The following is a 21,325-nucleotide window of genomic DNA, read 5'->3' as shown; positions in this document are numbered from 1 at the left end:
AAATTCACGCATGAGGGAGGGGGTTCCTCAGCCCAGCCTGCATTTTCTCCAATCCAAGACCCCTTGGGAGATGTCCAACTGCCGGGATGGAAATCGGGCCTAAACTGGCAGTGGGACATTGCCTTTCACAATCTGGAACCGCTGGCTCCTAACCACTCACCTACCTGCCTGCTTGATCAGACCTAACCCCTCTGCCTGCCTGCCTGATCACCTCTAACCATCTCTGCCTAGGCCCCACACCCAGGACTCGGGATTCCTTCCTCTGGCCCCCGCAAGCTCCCGGGACCCAGGCTTCCCTCCCTCTGGCTGGCTGCAATCACCCTGGACCTGGGCCTGCTTCCCCAAGCCTGCCACAGCCGCAGGAGACAGGGGATGGGCAGCTTTGCCCTCTCCCTGGCTGCAGCCACAGGTGCTGGGACTCGGGATCGCAGGGCAGGTGGCTTGTCCCGGGCCCAGCTTTGTCAGGAAGAATGTCTGGAAGATATCAGGTCTAATTAGCACATTACTCTTTCATTAGTATTGATAAAGTCCTTTTGAAATTTCTGTTTTTCTTACCAGGATATTTGGTACTTGGGAAAGGTTATAAAGTGAACCTAGTTAGAAAGAAAGAAATACCTATTCCAGCTTTTCAAGTAAGTCTGCAAATGTAACATTGTTTTAGAAAAGAACCTGAGTTTCTCATTTTACCTCAGTAATATTTGGGGGCATTGATCATTACTCAGAATATAATAAATCTCAGAGACTTTTTTTTTTTTTTTTTTTTTTTAGCAGTAGTGGAGTCCAATGTAAGGTCTATAACTTACTTCTTAAAGCAGTGTGCTGCAGTGACGAGCCACGTATTGCTAATCAAAGTAGCCCCACACTGATGTATGTTATCACACTGAAGGGAAGCTTGCCAAGGCCAGGCAGCCTTGGCAGCAATTTCTCCAGACATTATCCTGTTGACTATTAATGGAACAGCCCGTTTACCACAACCTGAAAGAGATGAGACTATTGAGTTTTAAGAGATGTGTTAATTTTGATGGAAAGAACCTCTAATAGAGTACTACAATGCAATATTTTCATCTATCATTATATGAACATGCACAATATGAATATCCCTCCTCTGTAGTTACCAATATGTTGATGTTTTATTCTTTCCCTCCCTTTATATTTGTGGAATATATTGCCTGCTGAAACTATGTGCAGCTGCAAAGGGTTGGCACACTTCAAAGGGTGTATCCTAAGGACTTGTGGCATCAATTAATTATCTACATGTCCTGGGAGCTCATACTGAGATCACTGTTTCTCAATTTTAGGTGATTCAACAGTGTCACTTTGACATGAACTCTCACAGAAGAACTGACCAGACAAGTAACTGCCTATGTGTTGGAGCTCCTTCTTCTTTATATTTTTCTGAGTGGCCAGTTCTTAAAGTGTGCATAAGGTAATGTATCGTGACCAGTCTCTCACCCTTCAGGATGGAGGTTCCATGTTTTCCACATAAACATCACATTCACTATTGTAGGGAATAAGTATGTACTCTGTTATGTGCATCAGATCAGAGATTAGTCTGCTGCTTAGGGTTCCTGATAAGAATCAGCCTCCTTATTAGAAATAAGCTAGCTTCCCTTCTTGTTCTAACTAATTAGGTATCAAAAAACAAAACTGATTTTACAGGCATTGATTACACTCCAACTGTGGCCAGTCATTTTAAAAATTTCCATCACTCTGCTAATGCTCTAGTTTACAATTTCTCTCCTCTGGAAGAATTCTACAGCATCCCGTTATATCTCCAGGCCTCTAATCTTGTCCCTCCAATCTGTACTCCACATTAAAACTGAGTAATCTTTTTGATCTGAGTAAAACCCTTTAGTGATTTTTCACTGCTCTCCAAATAAAGTCAAAATGTGTCAGCAGGATTCTGGTCTTTGATCACTATTAACCATGCCTCTTTCTTATACCTTCAGTCCCCATTCTGTGTTCCAGTCACACTGACATTTTGCAATTACAAGACATGACCATGTCCTTTCTTTCTAGAAGACATTTTTATGTACTACTCCTCCTGCCAGGACACCCATCCTATTCGTCATTAGGTTCATGGACTCTCCTCTTTGCTGTCTCAGATCATGTTCTGACTCCACAAGACCAGTTTAGCTAACTCTCTGATTGACTCTCATAGCAGTGTGTGCTTTCTCTGTCATAGCATTTATAACACCATTTTAACACTTCCTGATTTACTTATGTCTTCCCCTAACTTCAAACTCTTAATTTTAGAAGCAGTATTGTGTCTTATTTTCAATGATATTCATTTCCTGGCACTTAATAGATATTAAAATGGTATTTGTTAAATGAATGAATGAATTAAAATGTGTAGTGTGGCGTGTTTGCAAGACACATAGATGAATGAGTGAATAGCTTTGCTCAAATTCATCACCACTTTTATAAAATCTTTCAAAAATCTGGTTACACTGATATAGAATAAACAAGTGGAGCTGCTGTCACCATAAAGGAAAGATACATTAAGCAAATTGTATAGGTCAGTCACAGATAATGGAATCTATCTCCTCTCCATCTCACTTTCTCATTTTATTTCTCAGCAGAAAGCACATTTGATAGCATTTAAAAATTAGAAAAGCAAGTCCATTTATTCCAAACCAGAAATATATATACTGTATATTTAACCTCTGCAAAATGCTCAAAATTTCAATCATGTAAAATGTTTTCTTAAACATGAGAAAAGATCAACCTCAGGGTTAGAAATAAAAGTGTTTCCATATTGTCTAATTACTATTCTCTCCCAAGAAAAGTGGGACATAGATGGGGAATTATTAGCTAATATTTGAAGATATTGTTCTTTCTGATGTGGAAATAGAACTTGTTTTTAGAAGCTAACTAGACTTACATGCTTGGACAGTTAACTTCCCTGTTGATGAGCTCATTGCTGAAAAACAAAATAGAACAAAGAATAATAATTTAACATTCTCCTGTTGGGCCTCCATGGCCTGAAATTATCAGGAAATGCTGACCATATATGGATTCTAGACAGCACTCATCAGTCAGGAGAATGACTACCAGATGTAAGAGGATATGTGAACAATTTTTGTAGGGATTTATAGGCAACTTCCAAGTAGGTGCATAATACCTCAAGCAGAGCGTGATTAGGGCACAGATAGTGAAGATTAAAATTCACAAATAGTTTATATTATGACAGAACAGTGGTTTTTCCAAAGGTGCAGAAGACACCCTCTTTGTATTTTATCTTAGAAGATAGAAAAAGTGAGGAACGAGAGAGCAAGCAGGTGGGGTTTTGAGGCTCAAGCCCAGCCTCAACCAGAGCAGGTCTGCTTTTATCTCTTCTGTTTAAGAGTTCACATAAGCTTTTCTTTGGTAAAAGGGTTTAGGAATAATAATTAATAATAATAATAATAATAATAATAATAATAATAGCCACACATTGAAAACACCCATGCCAACTGTACTTAAAATACTTCTAAAACATAGTTCCTAAATTATCAAAATGATTTTTTCTAAAGAGTAAAAACTATTTGTATTCTTATCCAATATCAATTGTTGAACACATACTAAGATTAAGTTCTGCTTATTTCCAACAAAGTTAGGGATCTGATACAGAAAGCATGAATACTTAAAGTTAAGTTAGTGGAAGGTTGCCTGAATACTGATGATTTTCAAGATCAAATTACTTGCTGAGTAGAATAAAGATAAACTTATATAAATTTCCACCAGTGGGATGTTTAGACCCATGTTTTATGCATTTAACTTCTCATTGTGCAAAATAAAAAATTTTCTCCACCTTCTATAAGTCCCATTTGGAAAACTGGTAATGATGAACTCTGTAAATTGGAGTTTTGAAAATATTGAATTCAAAGATACCCTTGAAGGCATGCCCAAATTATTATACGGTGAAGAATCAGTTTCTCAGGACACATTCTCAATGCTTACTCTATGGAAGGAACTCAATTTTCTATCAAATATTGTTTTTAGTAAATTTCTTATTTCACTTAAAAAAAACAACAACAACAATTTAAAATGCCGCACAGTAGTAATGCACTAAAATGGAAAATAGTATAATGATAGAATTCTTCAGTTAAAACTTCTTCAGCTTAGTTTGAGCACAATGCAAATATCTCTTTTCCAGGAATTATACCATGTTAAGTGTAAAGGTTATAAGTGTGATTGGATTTTTAAGGGTTGACTCTTTAGGGAGTATGATTACACCTAGACGTAAACTACCTATACACAAGTCACTAGCTGTTGAAGATTTCTCATTTGTATCAATATTTTGACTTACCACATCTAGGAGCACAAAGAAACATGAACACCCTAGTCTTGAAAGTAACCCTGAGTCGGGAGTAATGTAGTTAGTATTCAAGGCTCTACAACCTACAGGTAACAGATGGGAGCAGGAGCACTCCCACTGCAGGTAGGCAGTGACTGCTCTGCCACGGCATTTGCGATGCCAAGATGTTGACTTTGGCTTTGCTTTCACACACTGCATCACATGAAGGACCCACACCACACACTTATTTGTCAAAACAAAACACATATTTTGGCAAATTTATGGATTAATTTGGGCTGCAGTTTTTTATTCCTTGGGAGTCCCCCAAATTAAGTGTTTAGAGCAACGTTTTTGCCTGTAAGAACAGCCTTGAGGTTTCTTAATGAGCTTTCCACTAACTAGGCCTTTCCTGAGTGCTAGCAAACACTGTTCTTTTTACATTTCTAAATTTGGAAACCTTTAAGTTCCTAGCCTTTTCTATTACCCGTCACTCACATTAATGCTTTCAGTTTCTAAAATATATGCCCAATTTATTAGTTTTCTACATGGTAATAGCCTATATATTCCATATTGTGTGTGTGTGTGTGTGAGAGTGTGTGTGTGTGTGTGTGTGTGTGTGTGTGTGTGTGTGTGTGTGTTCCCCTATATTCTCACGGTATTTTTATGATTTCAGGAAGAGCAAACATTTTCATTACAATTTTATAGATGAGAAAATGAAGCAAAGTCCTGGGCCAACTACTTGGTTGGTCCTGCAGTGACTCAGTGGGGTTAAAATTAATCAGGTAACTCTTAAATCAGGTTCTCCATCAGCACATTCTACCCTTAATCTACTCCAGTCATTAAAACAAACTGCAGTGTACAACCTGAGTCTGCAAGAAACAAAAAGACCAAGCAATCCATGACCATTTCACACCACATTTCAACTTTCAGATAGGTCAGGCTTTTACATTCCTGGTAAGTTGACTGGTTATTGGGAATTAAGTAGAACATATCATGTAACTTATCAGGACTGCCACTATTTCATAACCTCGATTCATTGGCTTTCCCACCTGACAAAGAAGGTGGATTAAGCGCTTGACAGTTTCTTCCCCCTCGGGTTGGGAGAGGTCCACAGCTTTATTCCTTGAGTAGCTGACGCTTCGCCACATCAGCAAAATCCTGCCCATCCCATTCACTCAGGTTTTTGCTTCCTGGTCAGGTTTCCTCTTGAAGAGTCAGTCAGACCCTTACAAGGGCAGGGCGCCCTGTTTCCTGCCTGATATTAATCACTCTGATTCTCTCTGTGACGCCAAGGATGGTGTCCATTGGGATTTGTAGGGAAGTCTGCATTTGTCTGCCAGAAGTAGATGAAGCTTAATGTACAAGGGTAGACAGGTTTTTGTCTTGCTGGACTCATCAGGGTATGCTAATAAGGATTGAATCTTAAAAAACAGAATTTCTAGTATGTGTTTGATCACAGAGCCATTTTAAATAGAGCCTCTCAAGAAATTAGAGATCTAGGTTTGAACTTTACCTCCTTTTAACAATTAGAGTTCTTGATCTTTTGAGGCTTTCGTTCTCATCTATAACATTTGCCTACTTCATAGGGATCTAGAAATTAGAGGCAGCATATAAAGGACATAGACAGGGCCTTGATAAACTTTGATTCTCTATTTCAGAGAAGTGATAATGGTATAAATGTTTCGATAATTTTTTTCTAGGTTAGTGATTTTTACTTGTTAATTATAAGATTGCCTTAGTGGCTCCAAAGTTGGTTTACCAATTTTCCAAATGCCCATAGGAAAAAAGTTAACAAAAATCTCTTAATTGCCCTAGCCAGATTGGCTCAGTTGATAGAATGTCGGCCTGTGGATTGAAGGATCTGGGTTCGATTCTAGTCAAGGGCACATGCCCAGCTTGTGGGCCTGATCCCTAGTAAGGGGCATGCAGGAGGCAGCCAACCAATGATTATCTCTCATCATTGATATTTCTATCTCTCCTTCTCCTTTTCTCTCTGAAATCAATTAAAATACATTTTTTAAATGTAATAATTTCAGTATATACAGAAACATGAGTTTGTTTAGAAAGGTCCCACCCAGAAAAGCAGTTGTTATAATTACTTGTTGCTAAATGCTTAATATTTTTACTTACTTAGTCATGGAGGCAGTGGTGGGTCAGATTAATTTTCTATTAATGGTAAAGATTGGCCTTTATTTAGGGATGAGCAACAGTCACTTACTACAGGAAAAAAACACTTAACAACTATCTGCAAACATGCTCTCATCAGCGAATAATAAAGCCTTGAACTTTTACCTTTAAAATATATATATATAAATATATATATATATATATATATATATATAGTATTTATTTTTTTTTTTTTTTTTTTTTTTTTTTTTTTTTTACAGAGAGGAAGGGAGAGGAATAGAGAGCTAGAAACATTGATGAAAGAGAAACATTGACCAGCTGCCTCCTGCACACCCTCTACCGGGGATGTGCCTGCAGCCAATGTACATGCCTTTGACCAGAATTGAACCTGGGTGAAACCTTTCAGTCCGCAGACCGACACTCTATCCACTGAGCCAAACCAGTTTCAGTGAAATTTTACCTTTTTAACTGAAAAAAAAATTAATCTTGATTCTAGCTATTATTTGGAATAGAAATATGGCAGGTAAGTATAAGATGAGACACAAAATGAACCTAACAGAGAATTTCACATCACATGACAGGTGCCTACTTACCTTTAACTTGCACCGATGAGGCATTTATTGGCAAGGCTCTTGTGTTCCTTATCTTCTGGTTTAATATGCTATGGATTTTCTTCTTCCTTACTGTCCTTGGCTCAGCAAAGGGAAACTGGAACACCATAATGATATCTGCTTTCACACCATTGTCCTCTGGACTTGGAGACATAAGAGAAAGGTGATTATTCGAAGTAATATTCTAGTATAAACTAACACTCTTTCCTGTATTTTCTTCCCTGGAATTATTGCCTCAATTGTTGGATTCACACAAAAATTCATTGACAATGGCTACAAATTTAAAGGAGTTTGTAAGATTATGATAACGTTGCTTGAATATTATGGCAAATCAGAATTCCAAAATAAAAGGCATGAAGCCCAGAAATTTTTAGCAAATATGTTCCTTTTATCTCCCAAATATTATAGAATTTACCCATTTTATAAAATTATTCGGTGGTCACTAGTTAGTCAGCAAAGTTGTAAGGAACTTGGAGTAAGTCTGTTACTAGGCATTTGTCTATGGGTGAGAAAAGTGATTATTTCCTTCAAATAAATCTGTCTAAATATATTCATTCTCTTTAAGAAGATGAGTCATACAGGCCCATACATTTTCACCTATTATGTATATGTTCTGCTATGTGCTTTCCAAATAACATAGTAGAAACCTCTGAGCAATTCCTGCAACTGATATGAGTCTTCCCCCTCCACTACAACAAACAGAACATTTATTAACACAGAAACTTCTTTTTGTTTAGGTGTGCCTGCTGATACTGGGGGATTTATTACAGGTAAAACTAATTGTCCCAAACTGTAGTCAACTTTTCCTTCTTAATGTTTTTGAAATGACATAATTGTCCAAAAAAAAAAAAAAATACAATGCAGTGCCTGCAGTGACAGGCTGCTGGGTTTTCCCCTGACACAGATTCTGGTAGTTCCAGATGTTGAAGCCTGGTTCTGTTTCACTTGGGAAACTACTTTGAACATATCACTTAACTTCCCCCTTCCCCCAAATTTTCATTTTCTCCTTTACAAGATGGTGATCAGTGCTATGTCTTGAGACTGTTGTAGAGATGATGTTTATGAGAAACCATAGCCAAAGGCTGGCTCCTAGAGATTCAGAATATATGAGGGTCCCTGTCCCCTTGGCCCTTTGTCCCATTAGGCTGTGACTCCACCTTTGCCCAAATATACATACGTCAGTCTGACTACTCGGTTCTTGATATAATGCTTATTCAAGGCTGAATCAATAAATATCTCATCCACCTGTTATCACAACAAGAGAGAAACTTTGTGTTAATAAAGTATTTTATAATAAGAATATGCTCCTGATTAAATACTAAAGCAGTAGAAAAACCATTTAACATGAGTAATATCATTATTTACTCTACCCTCACAGTATAATAGAGTAATTTGCAGAATTTTTTTAAAATTACAGATGCTGGGGTTTATCTTCCAGAGTTTTAGTTAAAATTGGTATGGAAGGGACCTAGGCATTCATATTGTAAAACTTTGGCCAGGTGATTCTGAATGTGCTGGTATAGGTATCTCAGGTAGAGGATGCCTAAACGCCGTAGAAGGTAAAGCAGAAAATGACAGAGCAGCCGCCAGGCATAAAGGGAGATGTTGAGAAGTGCTGGAGAGAACTTGGCTCTTTCCTGGGTTTGAAGCCTATCCTGCTCTCACAAACTGAGTCCATTTGAGCCTTACTTTCTTAACCTGGAAGATAAAGATATTGTATGCTGCTCCTAGGGTTTCAATAAGATGTTGAATATATTATGGTAGTCAACTACTGGTGGTTCCCTAGTCTCCCTCTGGGTATTTCACGTCTCGGATTTCTTTGCAGGTCTTCGGCTGTATGTATACTAGTAGGAAAGATAAATTAGGAATTTAGAAGAGAGACAATGATATTTAAGTTGTGGATTGTGGGCTCTAGAGTAAATCAAGGGGGAAGAAAGAGTAAGGTGGTGTTTCAAGTCAGATGAGAATTGTGTTACTCCGTTTATGTCACCAAGGAAGGAGAAGAAAAGCTACTGTTTTAGTCGATATGCACAGTTTAAATTGCTTGTCATAGCACTATTACGTTGTGGTTGATCGCACCTAGATTTGGCTTGCAGTACCCTATAATGACCACTTGGTGGCAACAGTGTCATCAGAATGCTGGCATTGCGTTTCACATTTGGTAGAGCAGCCACAGGTGCAAGAAAACATGTCCTACATCCTTATGGAAGGAGCAAGAAGACCAACTATCGTTTTGAAAAACACAAAATATAGAAATAAACAGAAAGCTGTTTTAGGGATCAAGGAATATGTTATGATTTCCTTAACATCATTAGGCATCCCTACAATATCTCTGTGAATTTAGGATTATATCGATTCTTATTTTCTATAATAATAAAACCATAATATGCTAATTAGACCAGATATCCTCCGTACGTCCTTCCAGAGGAAGCCAGGGCTGCGAGGGAAGCCTGGTCCTGGGTGCTAGAGGGAAGCCAGTGCTGGCAGCTGGGGTAAGGAAGGCCTGCTCTTGCACAAATTTAGTACATCAGGCCTCTAGTATTTAAATATGAAACTAAGACTCAGAGACATCATATGAATTTCTCTGGAATCACATGAATAATAAACTTGGACTTAAACCTAGGTCTTCAGTCTGTAGGTCTTTTCTCATCAAACACACAACCACCCTGTTAAATATGATATACACCTTACTTCATTTTTTTTTATAGAACACATAATAGTAAATTATAAAATAATTAGTTGGTTGACTTTAAAAGACAAAATATAAAAGATGTAAAGATATGCATTTGGTAATAGCTGTTCATTTAAGATCAAAAGCAGCACTTGGAAAACAGAGAACTTACTAGAATCCAAAGTATGATTTTATTTGTGTTTAAATAAAAGCTTAAAGGGTCTGAGGAGGTAAGAGGTTTATTCACTAGTAATGAAACTGTTTTTGGAAGATATGTTTTTTCAAGAATGACATTATTATAACCACTTCTTTCTTTAATCCACAACTAGTCCTATTACTCCATTTTCTGGAGGAGATCCAAAAGAAAAGCAAAGACAAACAAAAAAACAACAGAGATAAAAGTGAAAAATATTAAAAAGAAGAAAACTTAATAGCAGTTAAATATCTTTCAAAATCTGTTTTGTAATGATTCTCTGAAATCCCAACCACAGTTAATCCTCTGGCCCTTTGTAACTTGTTGGTGAAGGCATTGGAGTAAGTTTTTGACTCTCGATGACATCATTCATATGGCAACATGCCTACTGAGAAGACTATCTACACCCAGCATCAACTTCATCTTTGAATGACTCAACTGTCTGGGAAGACAGGAGCTGAAATAATAGCATAAGAAGAATCTGGGTAGAAGTAACTTCAGTAATTTTAGAAATAAAGGACTTCCTTCCCTATAACTCAAATCTCAGGACCTTGCCTCATTGATTAGGTCTGGGGTGAGGCCAGGATTTCCAGGTGGTCAGGTAGCTTGAGAAAAACACTTTGAGAAATGCTAGGGCACAGACAGGCTTAGGAGTATTGCACTAACTAAATTTATGATGGGAAAAATTAGAGCAAACACGAACATAAACTTTATTGCTGACTGGCATTTACTAGTATGAATGATCTAGCTTTTTAGAGAGCCGAAATCATGTTTCCCTGGTAGATGGAGGCCTACCTCATCAGAAACACTCCACCAACACTTTTTGGCATTCTAAATTCCCAGAAATGTTGGAGGACACTTACGTTGTGTGCCAGCTTGTTATGAATTTATTATTAATCCACCTAATAGAATAAGTGGTTTCTAAATCTATCCTACTTCTCATCTGGGGCACTTGTAGAGTTTTGTAGTTGGAGTTACTCTCCTAATGTTGAATAAAGACCCCCTTTCAGGGTAGCACCTCTTTGGGTTGGATGATTTTGAAATGCTAGTAATTGCACTGAGATTAAGTTCTAAGAGGGCAATTGGAGGTTAGTTGGGTGTTTAATGAAAGAGTTAGGGAGAGGCTGTCAACTCAAACAAACAGACCTCACCCAACCATTCAACGATCATTCCAAAACTAACTCTGTTTACACCCGTAGCCTCCTCTCACTGTCAGATGCTCCCAACTGAATCCTCTCTCAGCAGCCTTGGTAATCACGTAGGGGGAGTTTCAGGGCTGAGAAGGCAAACTTCAGATAGTTAAGCCACTGAAGATTGCCCAGTGAGATATAAAAGCAGTTCCTTCCACTATCATACCAGATGATCCCCGATGAACCAACATATGCCATGAAGAAAACTTCAGATTCTGTTCATTTCTCATAATTATAACAAGAATACCACATAAAGAATGTTTTTAAAAAATATGTCACTAAGCCTTCATAAGGTTGAATGGATGCTGCTTGCTGCAAGGGTTGAACTCAAGGTAGAAACAGAGAACAGAGAACAGAACACAATTGAATCTGAGCCTCCAGTCATAAAGTCAGACATTCAAGGGCCTCAGCATGTGACAATGCCCCCGACCCCCTTCAGCACCACTACTACCTTTAAGGCTTGGCTATGCCCTTGCCCTTCTCAAGCTATTCTTTCAGTCAGAGGCACCGTCCCCCATTCTGCTAGCTCTGTGTTTCTGAAGCACAGCTCTCCTTCAAGGTCTATTTCAGATAATACCTTCATTGGAGTTATTTTTTGAACCTCAGAGTAATCATTTTTTCCTCTTGTCTAATTTTTCTTATCCCTCTTAAACCTCCACGCCTTAATATAGTTACTTATGCAAATATGTTATTTCCTCTACTAAATGGCAAACTCTTTCTCAATAGGAACTGTGATTCATCTTTTCATGCTCTACAATATATAGGAATACAGCATGTTTTTGTTGAGTGTGTTAATAAAATAAATTTACTTATCAGGAAGTCTTGCATTTATCTGGACATTTATGAGTTTTTAATGAGCTTTATGTCAAATTGTGATTAATGCTCCTAGAGAAAAAAATTGCCCATGAATTATTTGAAACATTTTCCTCCTTGTTGACATGTTCAGGTAATTTGATTCCTTGTGGAAAATTCCTCCATAATGAGACTACACTAGTGATGATAGAAGACTAGTATGTCTTCTACCTGTGCACCAGGCACAGACTCCATTATATCTCAGCTCATTTGCTTTTCACACCAACCTCTGAGGTAAATACTATCATATAGGTAAGTAAGTGAATTGCCCAAGGTGACACAGCAGTGAGCCCATTGACCTCGGTGTGAGGACACAGGTGGCTCTCACTAAGGGTTCCTATCCATTTACATGTAACAAGAAGCATGCTAGGGGGACCAGACATGTTGTTATACTCCTTTCTGAAGGCAGCTTGTTTTCTTTGCTCCCCAAAATAAAGGTCATATTACAATCCTTTAAAATTATTGTATCCAGATTTTTGGTGAAACGCAAGATTCAATAAGTGAATCATTATTCTAAGCATGTATAGACCATGGCTAACCTGAGCATTGGTGGGGCTCCCAGGATTTGGGGGCTTGTTGACCTTCTGGGAATCAAGTCACTTCATTTTCACAAAAGTTCTCTTTATAACTCCCACAGCTTTGCACCTAGTGTGGTGTCTTTTGGAGAAGGCAGCTGGATCCATTGTCAGATGGGATCTGTGGGTGTGCGAGCAATTTTCTTGGAAGTGTGACATTCTGATTACTCTAAACCAGGAAGTAATGATAGCACCCCATGGGTTGTATTGTTATGTGATGTTACCAAAGTTGTTTCTTTTTATTGTACTACTACTTTCTCAGTGTTTCTTTGTAAAATGCCAGAAGGAAACAGACATCTGTGACTAACCATATGTCACAAGTAGCAATACATTGGGTAAACTTATCTCAAATTGGTTTATATTCCTGAGATTAACAGGCAAAATAAAGTCATAGAATTTTTTTTTGCAATTAAGGGTGATAAAAACATTATTAAGTATAGTAATTTAAGTATACTTCAAAAGCCTAGATCTCTGAATGATCTTTTTTAAGAGGAAAATACATAATTAGTCACTGTTTAAATTTGTACTGAAGATATTTAAACCAAAATGCTCAAAGCAAGGGATGATCATTATTTAGAATATTCATTCTCCAGGTGATTGTCTTTAAAATGTCTAAATTTGATTATTCTTTCAGAAGGAAAGAGAGAGAGAGAAAGAGAGAATAATTTCTCTTAGACTCTCTTATAGTGCCTGATTAATGAATAATAACCTAAACAAGTTATCTAATAGAATGAATATTGTGAAATATTTACATCTTTGTTAGGAAGTTTAGAGATAGCTAATATTGCTTCCTTTCACACAAAAACTTCCTTCAGAAACACCTATCCACATCTTTCCTCCAATCATAGATTATTTATGTCACCCTTCCCCCCAAATTTATACACATACATTCTTGATAGCTCAATTGCTGGTTTTTCCTTTTCAGATTTAACTCATTGGAATTAATAATTATTTTAAGTGTGTATATGTTTTTTTGGGGACACCCAGTAAATGCAAATATATCCACTAACCTCCTTCCTCTCTCTATTACAATTGCTTTAACTGTTGTCTTTCTCTTCACAAATTGACACAGATAAAAAGATTGTAAGTTAAAAACGGTAACAAAAAACAAAGAATATAATAGTAAAGGGTCAATTTATTTAGAAAATATAACCATAATAAATATATATATGCTGTTGAATTTGAAATACCCTACATCAGAGCTCCTAAATTAAGTAAATACTAACAGATTTAAAGGGATAGACAATAATAAAATAATAGTAGAAAATTTCAGTATCTCACTTCCAACAGTGCATAGATCATCCCGGCAGAAAATAAACAAAGAAACGTTGGACTTGACCATATGTCAGGCCAATGGATCTAACAGAACATTATATCTAATAATAGCAGCAAAATAATACATTCTTCTCAAGTGCACACAAAAATTCTCCAGAATAGATCATATAATAGGTCATAAAACAAATCTTTGGAAATATTTAAGAAGATTAAAATCATATCAAGTATATTTTCTGACTATCATGGTATGAAAGTAGAAATCAATTAACTGGAGGAAAGCTAGAAAATTCACATATATGTGGAAATTAAGCAACATACTTATGAACAACCAATGGGTTAAAGGAAAATCCAAAAAATATCTTGAAACAAATAAAATTTTTAAAAAAATATACCAAAACTTATGTTATACAAAAAAGAAAAGAAAACAGTTCTAAGAGAGAAGTTCATAAAAAGAAATGCCAACATTAAGAAAAAAAAGATGCTAAATAAACAATCTAACTTTACATCTCAAGGAACAAGAAAAATAACTAACTCCCAAATTAGCATAAGCAAGGAAATAACAAAGATCAGAGCAGAAATAAAATGAAATAAACACTAGAAAAATAACAAGAAAAGAAAAAGAGAAGGAAAAGCTTGTTTTCTGAAAAGATTAACAAAAAAGACAAACCTAGACAAATTAAGAAAAACGAGAGAAGAGTCAACTAAATAAAATCAAAGATGAAAGAGAAGACATTATAACTGGTACAAAAGAAATTCAAAGAATCACAGGAGACTACTATGAACTATTATATTATAGTTCACAGTATGAACTATTATATTCATACTATATATGAACTATTAATACATATAATAGTATGAACTATTATATCCTATGAACTATTATAGTTCACAGGAGACTACTATGAACTATTATATTCCAACAAATTGGATAACCTAGAAGAAATGGATAAATTTCTGTAAACATACAATCTAATAAGACTGAATCATGAAGAAATAGAAAAATCCAAATAGATAAAACATGAATAAGGAGACTGAATGGGTAATCAAAAGCCTCCCAACACAAGTAAGCCCAGGACCAGATAGTTTCACTGGTGAATCTACCAAACATTCAAATGCAAATTAATACCAACCCTTCTCAAATGCTTACAAAAAAATTGAAGAGGAAGGAGTGCCTCCAAATTCATTTTATAAGGCAAGAATTACCCTGATAGCAAAGCCAGATAAGGACATTTACAAGAAAAGAAAACTAGCCCAGCCTTCATGGCTCAGTGGTTGAACAGCAACCTATGAACTGGGAAGTTATGGTTCCATGTTCAGGACACATGACGGTGTGGGGTGTGCAGCCAATGGATCTAACAGAACACATCCCCAGTGTGGGGTGTGCAGGAGGCAGTAGAGCAATGGTTATCTCTTATCATTGATGGTTCTATCTTTCTTGCTCCCTCCCTCTCTGAAATAAAAAATATTCTTAAAAAGAAAAGAAAATGATAGGCCAGTAGTATCTCTGATGAATACTGATGCAAAAATTCCCAATAAAATGTTACTAAACCAAATTCAACAGCACATTGAAAAGATCATGCACCATAATGAAGTGGATTTATTCCTGGAATATAAAAATGGTTTAACATACACAAATTAATAAGTAATGTATACACACATTGGCAGAAAGAATCATAATCATCTCAATAGATTCGGGAAAGCATTTAACAAAATATAGCATCTTTCATTATAAAAACGCTCAACAAATTGCATATAGAAGGAACATCACTATTATATATAGAAAACCCTATAGACTCCACCAAAAAAACCTGTTAGAACTAATCAATAAATTCAGTAAAGTTGCAAGACACAAAGTCAATATAGAGAAACAAGTTGCATTTTTATACACTAACAACAGGATGTCTGAGAAAGAAATAAAACAATCTGATTTAAAATAATAGCATCAAAAATAATAAACTACCTAGGAATAAGTTTAACCAAGGAGGTGAAAGATCTCTACATTGAAAACCGTAAGACTCTGATGAAGAAATTGAAAAAGACAAAAACAAATGAAAGATATCCTATATTCATGAATTGTAACAATTAATATTGTTACGGTGATAATTATCTTGTATTTAAGTGTATCAAATCAACATGGTTTACACTTTAAACTTTCACAATGTTATATGTCAATTTCACCTCAATAAAGCTGGATAAAAACTGAAACAGGGAAGCAAAGAAAGTAAGGATAAAGAGATCCTATATAATAAAGAGCTAATATGCTAATTAGACCAGACGATGGAACAACCTTCCTGAATGACCAGTGGTCGGGGCTGCAGTGCCATGAGGCAGCTGGGCTGCGAGGGCTGAGCCCCTTGCACGAATTTCATGCATTGGGCCTCTAGTATTTATACACATTTTACATAACTGAAAGTAATCTAATACCATATATGAGATTTATAATCTTTATGGGCTTAAATATTATGAGAGAAAAATTTAAATAGAACAGAGTTTTCTATCTTAGCTGAGTTTTTTCTTGACTAGTAGAGCAATTTAGAGAAAAGAGCTTATGTTTGAGTAACCTAGATTTCTTCAGATCTCCCCTCTATCATTTCCTAGCTGTACACTTTAACTTCAGAGGCTTAATTCTCTTATCTGTAAAGTGTGGATAATAATGCCTCCTTGGCAGTGTTATATAGAAGATTTGACATGAAATATACAACAGCTAGCCTTTTCCTTCATGATTCAATTTAAACACATAGGAAGTAGAAGTAGTGTTACACATCTTCCTCTTTTCATCCTGCCTAATCTTTAATTACAAAACAAAGTAAGTCTTAGCTCTCAAGTAAGGACTCACCCATTCTCTACATCCAATTTTTCTAACCTCTGAACAAGGTTCTTGGTAGCATCTGCTTATTTTTCTCTGAAAGCTTTCAATCCTATCTGTTCTCTCTAGACATAGGGTGGTAGCCCTTCACCAAGCATGAGGTGTCTTTTACCTTTCTTACCTTATTCAGCCCCAAACTTTAAATAGTTTAATACCTTTGTTAAGTTTAAGTATACCTTGACACAGTTGCTTTTTCTCAGTAGAACTTCCTGCTTCAGTGTTGATCTGAGCCAAATCTCACGTTTGCCTTCTAATTCATTTACCGAGTGTTTCTATAATATAATAATTACATTCATCTCCTTGCATCACTTCCTGTTTCCAATTTTTTTGTCACTACAACTCTAAACACATAAGCTCAAGGATACTTTGAGGATCATTTCAGGCCCTGTTCTTGGTGTCCCTGGGTACAAAGAAGATAAAATTTAGAACTGCTTTGGGTATAGGTGTAGAGAGTGTTGTTTCTCTTTTTTGGTGGGAGACAACCCCAATAAGAAAATTCCTGACTGTTGCCTTTGCTAATGAAAATGATGATCACTAGCCCATGTTAATAGTATAGTTGAGAGAGACGAATGTACCAAGAATAATTACTTGATTTCTGGTATTTTATGGGATGGTTGATGGGAAAGAAAATCACATAGATAATTCTTATGGATGATAGTTGATTAAGAACATGTAATCTCAAGTCCCAACTATATCACTTACTGGTTGTGTGATTTTGAGTAAGTTAACTTTTCTGTACCTTAGTTTTCTCATGTGTAACACTGTGATAGTAATTAGATCTACCTCATAAGGCTGCTTTTTGAGGATTAACTAAAATGACACATAGGATGCTTAATGTGGTGTTTAGTATTCAATACATGCTAGCTATGTTATTGTCATGGTGTTATTTGTAATGACCTTATCATTTAAAAAATATTTCTTGACATTTCTGAAATATATTTTTCCAAATGAAGTATTCCCTTTGTCAGTGACTCTACTCAAACTTATACTAATGATGAAAGTGACCTATCCACTTGGGAGTGTCATGAGTTACTGGATTCTGGTTACTGGTGTCTTCTCCCAAGAACTGTATGAAAGATGAGATAGGTCTGTGCCACTATCTCAGGAACCTGGGATGGGTTTAGCAGTATGCAAGTATGAATTCATTTTGCTTTTACATCTCCATTTGCATACAAACTATTAAATCTCAAATTCTGAGGAAGAACAGGACTGTAGCCTGTTTGTCCTGGCTGTGTAGTGAGCACCCCTATGGGGCAGAGAGAAGAATCTGGTTTTATTCATTGGAACTTAACAACAATAAATAGGCGTGGCTCAGGATGAGGCATGAACCTTTCCTGTAATTCTCCTAAAGGGAACTTAGTGGGGAGTGGAGGGAAAGAGACACCTGTCTTATTTAAAGAGGGCCAAAACAATACAAAGCCTTTCCTGACCATGGGAACCCTAGTTGATCTTCCTTTTCTTTGAAGTCCTTCTGTACTTATTTCCTCAACATACAATTTAATCCTTAATTATATCGTGTCATGCTATTGAATTTCATGTGTGTTACTCTCATCTCTCCAAAGAGATTGGGAGCAGCTTTAGGGAACAGATCATGTTTCCTTTCTTGTAAGATTCAGATGCCGAAAATATAAAGAGCTGAATAACCATACCATGTGTTGGGAAATTTGGGAAAACAGATTGCTTTGGTTCAATTGGAAAAACTGGTTCATTATATGGAGAATAACACCTGGGTCCCTACCTAACATCATACTCAAATGTAGACTCCATATACATGAAAGACCTAATGTAAAAGACCAAACTATAAAGTTAATAGAAGAACTTATAGTAAAGTGTTTTAATATAGAATTAGAGAGAGGGAATGACTTCATGAAAACCTTATCAACACAACAGTAAAGCAAAGAGAATTGTTGAATATGATTATTTCAAAATTATAAATCTCTGCTTTTAGGAAGCATGGCCCAAATTAATAGCAGACAGACTGCATAATGTCTGTAGCCAATGTCTGTAGCCAATGGGTTGTTTACATTGGAACTCCTGCAAAGCAATGCTAATAAAACAAAGCAGCCTTAACAGAAAAAAAACAAAACAAAACAGGCAAAAGAAAGGTAGAGGCAGTTTATGGAAATGAAAGATCAAAAGGCTATCAAGTAGATATAACAATGCTCAAGTTCATTAGCAATTAGAAAAATGCAGACTAAATCACAAAGGTAGAGGCAGTTTATGGAAATGAAAGATCAAAAGGCTATCAAGTAGATATAACAATGCTCAAGTTCATTAGCAATTAGAAAAATGCAGACTAAATCACAAAGTGGAATCATCAATCCACTCCCCTTCCATACCTCTGATTCTATTATATTCAACAGTTAATATTGTTCATCAGGTTATTTAATTCCCTTGTGTTGTTTTTTTTTAATTTTTTTTATTGGCTTCCAAAGGGGAGTTTAAGGTCAAAAGGAGTTTCGGGTGTGCCCAGATCCTATTCATCAAAATCTGGATAAGCTCCCTATTTTTTGGTTCAAGATTTAGCATCAGGGTGAGTCCAGGTCCTATCTATCAAGTAGATATAACAATGCTCAAGTTCATTAGCAATTAGAAAAATGCAGACTAAATCACAGATACAACTTAGTGATTGGCAGAAATTAGAAAGCTAATACCAGGTGTTAGTGAATATGTTGGGACATGGGGATCTTCAAGCATGCAGATGGGAGTGCACACTGATGCAGTCACTCTAAAGAGCAAGCCAACACCAATTACTAGTTAAATTAAGTGTATACACACCTAATGACCCAGTAATTCTGCTTTCCGAAGAACTTGCATGGGTTCATAAGGGAATAAGGAGGAGGCTGTTTAGGGCAGCATTTCTTGGAATAATGGGAGGAGGTAAAACATGGTAGGTATATACTATGAATCATCATGTAGTTGCTAAGCGCAATTAATTAGATGCATATTTAACAACATAGATCTTAACAAATTTCAGTAAAAATGTCTGAAACAAAAGTTATACAGTGGACTGAATATTTGTTTAACCCAAAACCCCCAAGGTAAAGATATCAGGAAGTGAGCAGATATTGGGAGGTAATCCTATCTGATAAAGAGGGAATATGCAAATTGACCATCATGCTGTCACACAGATGGCGGAGCCCATAGCCACAAGGTGAAGGTGCCTAGTCCCCTCAGCCCCTTTGGAGTCCCCAAGTCCTTTCAGCCCCACCAGGGTAGCAGGTGCATGGTGCATCCGGATTTGCCCTTAGCCCCCCAGCCACCCAGGGCCAGCCCGAGGTACAGGCAAGCCTCGGATGGTGGATGCCCAGCTGCCCAGGGCCAGCTGAGGTTTGCACTTCCAGCAGTGGCAGCAGCAGAGGTGTGATAAGGGCATCGCCTTCCCCTGATCACCGGGTTGCCTCCCACCCCTAAGGGCTCCTGGTCTGTGAGAGGAGAAAGACTGGGCTGAGGGAACCCATCTAGTGCATGAATTTTAATGCACTAGGCCTCTAGTTAGGCCATAAATGAATTGGTACCCTTACAAAAGAGAATCCAAAGGCTATTTAGCTCCATGCTATCCATCCTGTGAGATACTCCAAGAAGTCTATGGTCTGGCCTGAAAGAGGGCCCTGACAGAACCTGATTATGCTGGTGCCATGACTTTAGGCTTCCAGACTTTGGAGCTGTGAGAGATGACTCTCTGAAGTTTATAAGCCACTCAGTCTGTAGTACTTTGGGAAGCAGCCAGACATGACTAAGACAATGATTTATATTATAACACAAAGAATAATTAAAGCACGCACATACAAAACAACAAAAAGTATTTTTTGCAAAAATGAATACAAACAGCCCTAACCTGTTTGGTTCAGTGGATAGAGCATCAGCTTGTGGTCTGGAGGATCCTAGATTTGATTCAGGTCAAGGGCATGGACCTTGATTGCAGGCACATCCTTAGTAGAGGGTATACAGGAGGCAGCTGATTGATGTTTCTCTCTCATCGATGTTTTTAACTCTCTATCCCTCTCCCTTCTTCTTTGTAAAAAATCAATAAAATGTGTGTTTGTTTTTTTTAAATGAATACAAACAAAAGTCTACTCATGAAATACAGAATGGTTGCCTGCAAGGGGAGATGAACGGGAGTGTACTATGAGAATAAAGCATCATAAATTGTGATGCCTAGAGAAGGCCTTGCATGTACTCAGGATGATAGTGTGTCATTACCTAACTTAGCCTTTGCCTCTAAGGCTTCTCCCTTCCTAGAAATGCATGCTATTTTGAAACCTAAAAGTCTACTTCCAAACACAGTTCCTTTACAGATGTACTTTATCATTTCTTTTGCTTTCTTTTAAAACATCTACTGCATTCTTGTTCATTCACTTCAATACAGCAAATATCTTAGCCTAAAGCAACAACAATGTTGGGAAGAAAACATAAAATAAAACACAAAACACAGATTTTTAACTGTCCCAACATTTACTATAACATTTCCCATTGTTCAAAGAATTTGCATACCATTTTAATTACAGTATTCTCATATTTTTCATTGAGGAAGTTATGTGGAGTTTCTCAGGATTAGAGGAATAAAGGAAGTACTAGAGTATGTATATAGTTTTTAACTGATATTCATCAAGAACTGATTACAAATTCTATTTTTTAAGGTGCCAAGAATATAGAAGAATTTAAGGATGTATATAAATCTATAAA

At 36.8% G+C, this 21,325-nt stretch overlaps 1 protein-coding gene across 1 annotated transcript in view; it reads right to left on the bottom strand.

Moving 5' to 3' along the window:
* The window catches only part of TMPRSS11A (transmembrane serine protease 11A), a 43,478-nt gene that overhangs the window by 9,720 nt on the left and 12,433 nt on the right, over nt 1-21,325 (bottom strand). Inside the window, exons 4-7 of the mRNA XM_036414958.2 lie at nt 8,195-8,262; nt 7,000-7,160; nt 2,885-2,923; nt 804-975 (exon numbers count right to left, since the gene is read on the bottom strand). Of these exons, the coding sequence (XP_036270851.1) occupies nt 804-975; nt 2,885-2,923; nt 7,000-7,160; nt 8,195-8,262 (440 nt within the window). The remainder of the gene's footprint in view (nt 1-803; nt 976-2,884; nt 2,924-6,999; nt 7,161-8,194; nt 8,263-21,325) is intronic.

The sequence above is a fragment of the Pipistrellus kuhlii genome, unplaced genomic scaffold, assembly GCF_014108245.1.
Source record: "Pipistrellus kuhlii isolate mPipKuh1 unplaced genomic scaffold, mPipKuh1.p scaffold_m20_p_1, whole genome shotgun sequence".
Taxonomy (NCBI): Eukaryota; Metazoa; Chordata; class Mammalia; order Chiroptera; family Vespertilionidae; genus Pipistrellus; species Pipistrellus kuhlii.
Note: the sequence above shows the minus strand (reverse complement) of the source record. Positions and strands in the feature narration are given on the sequence as shown.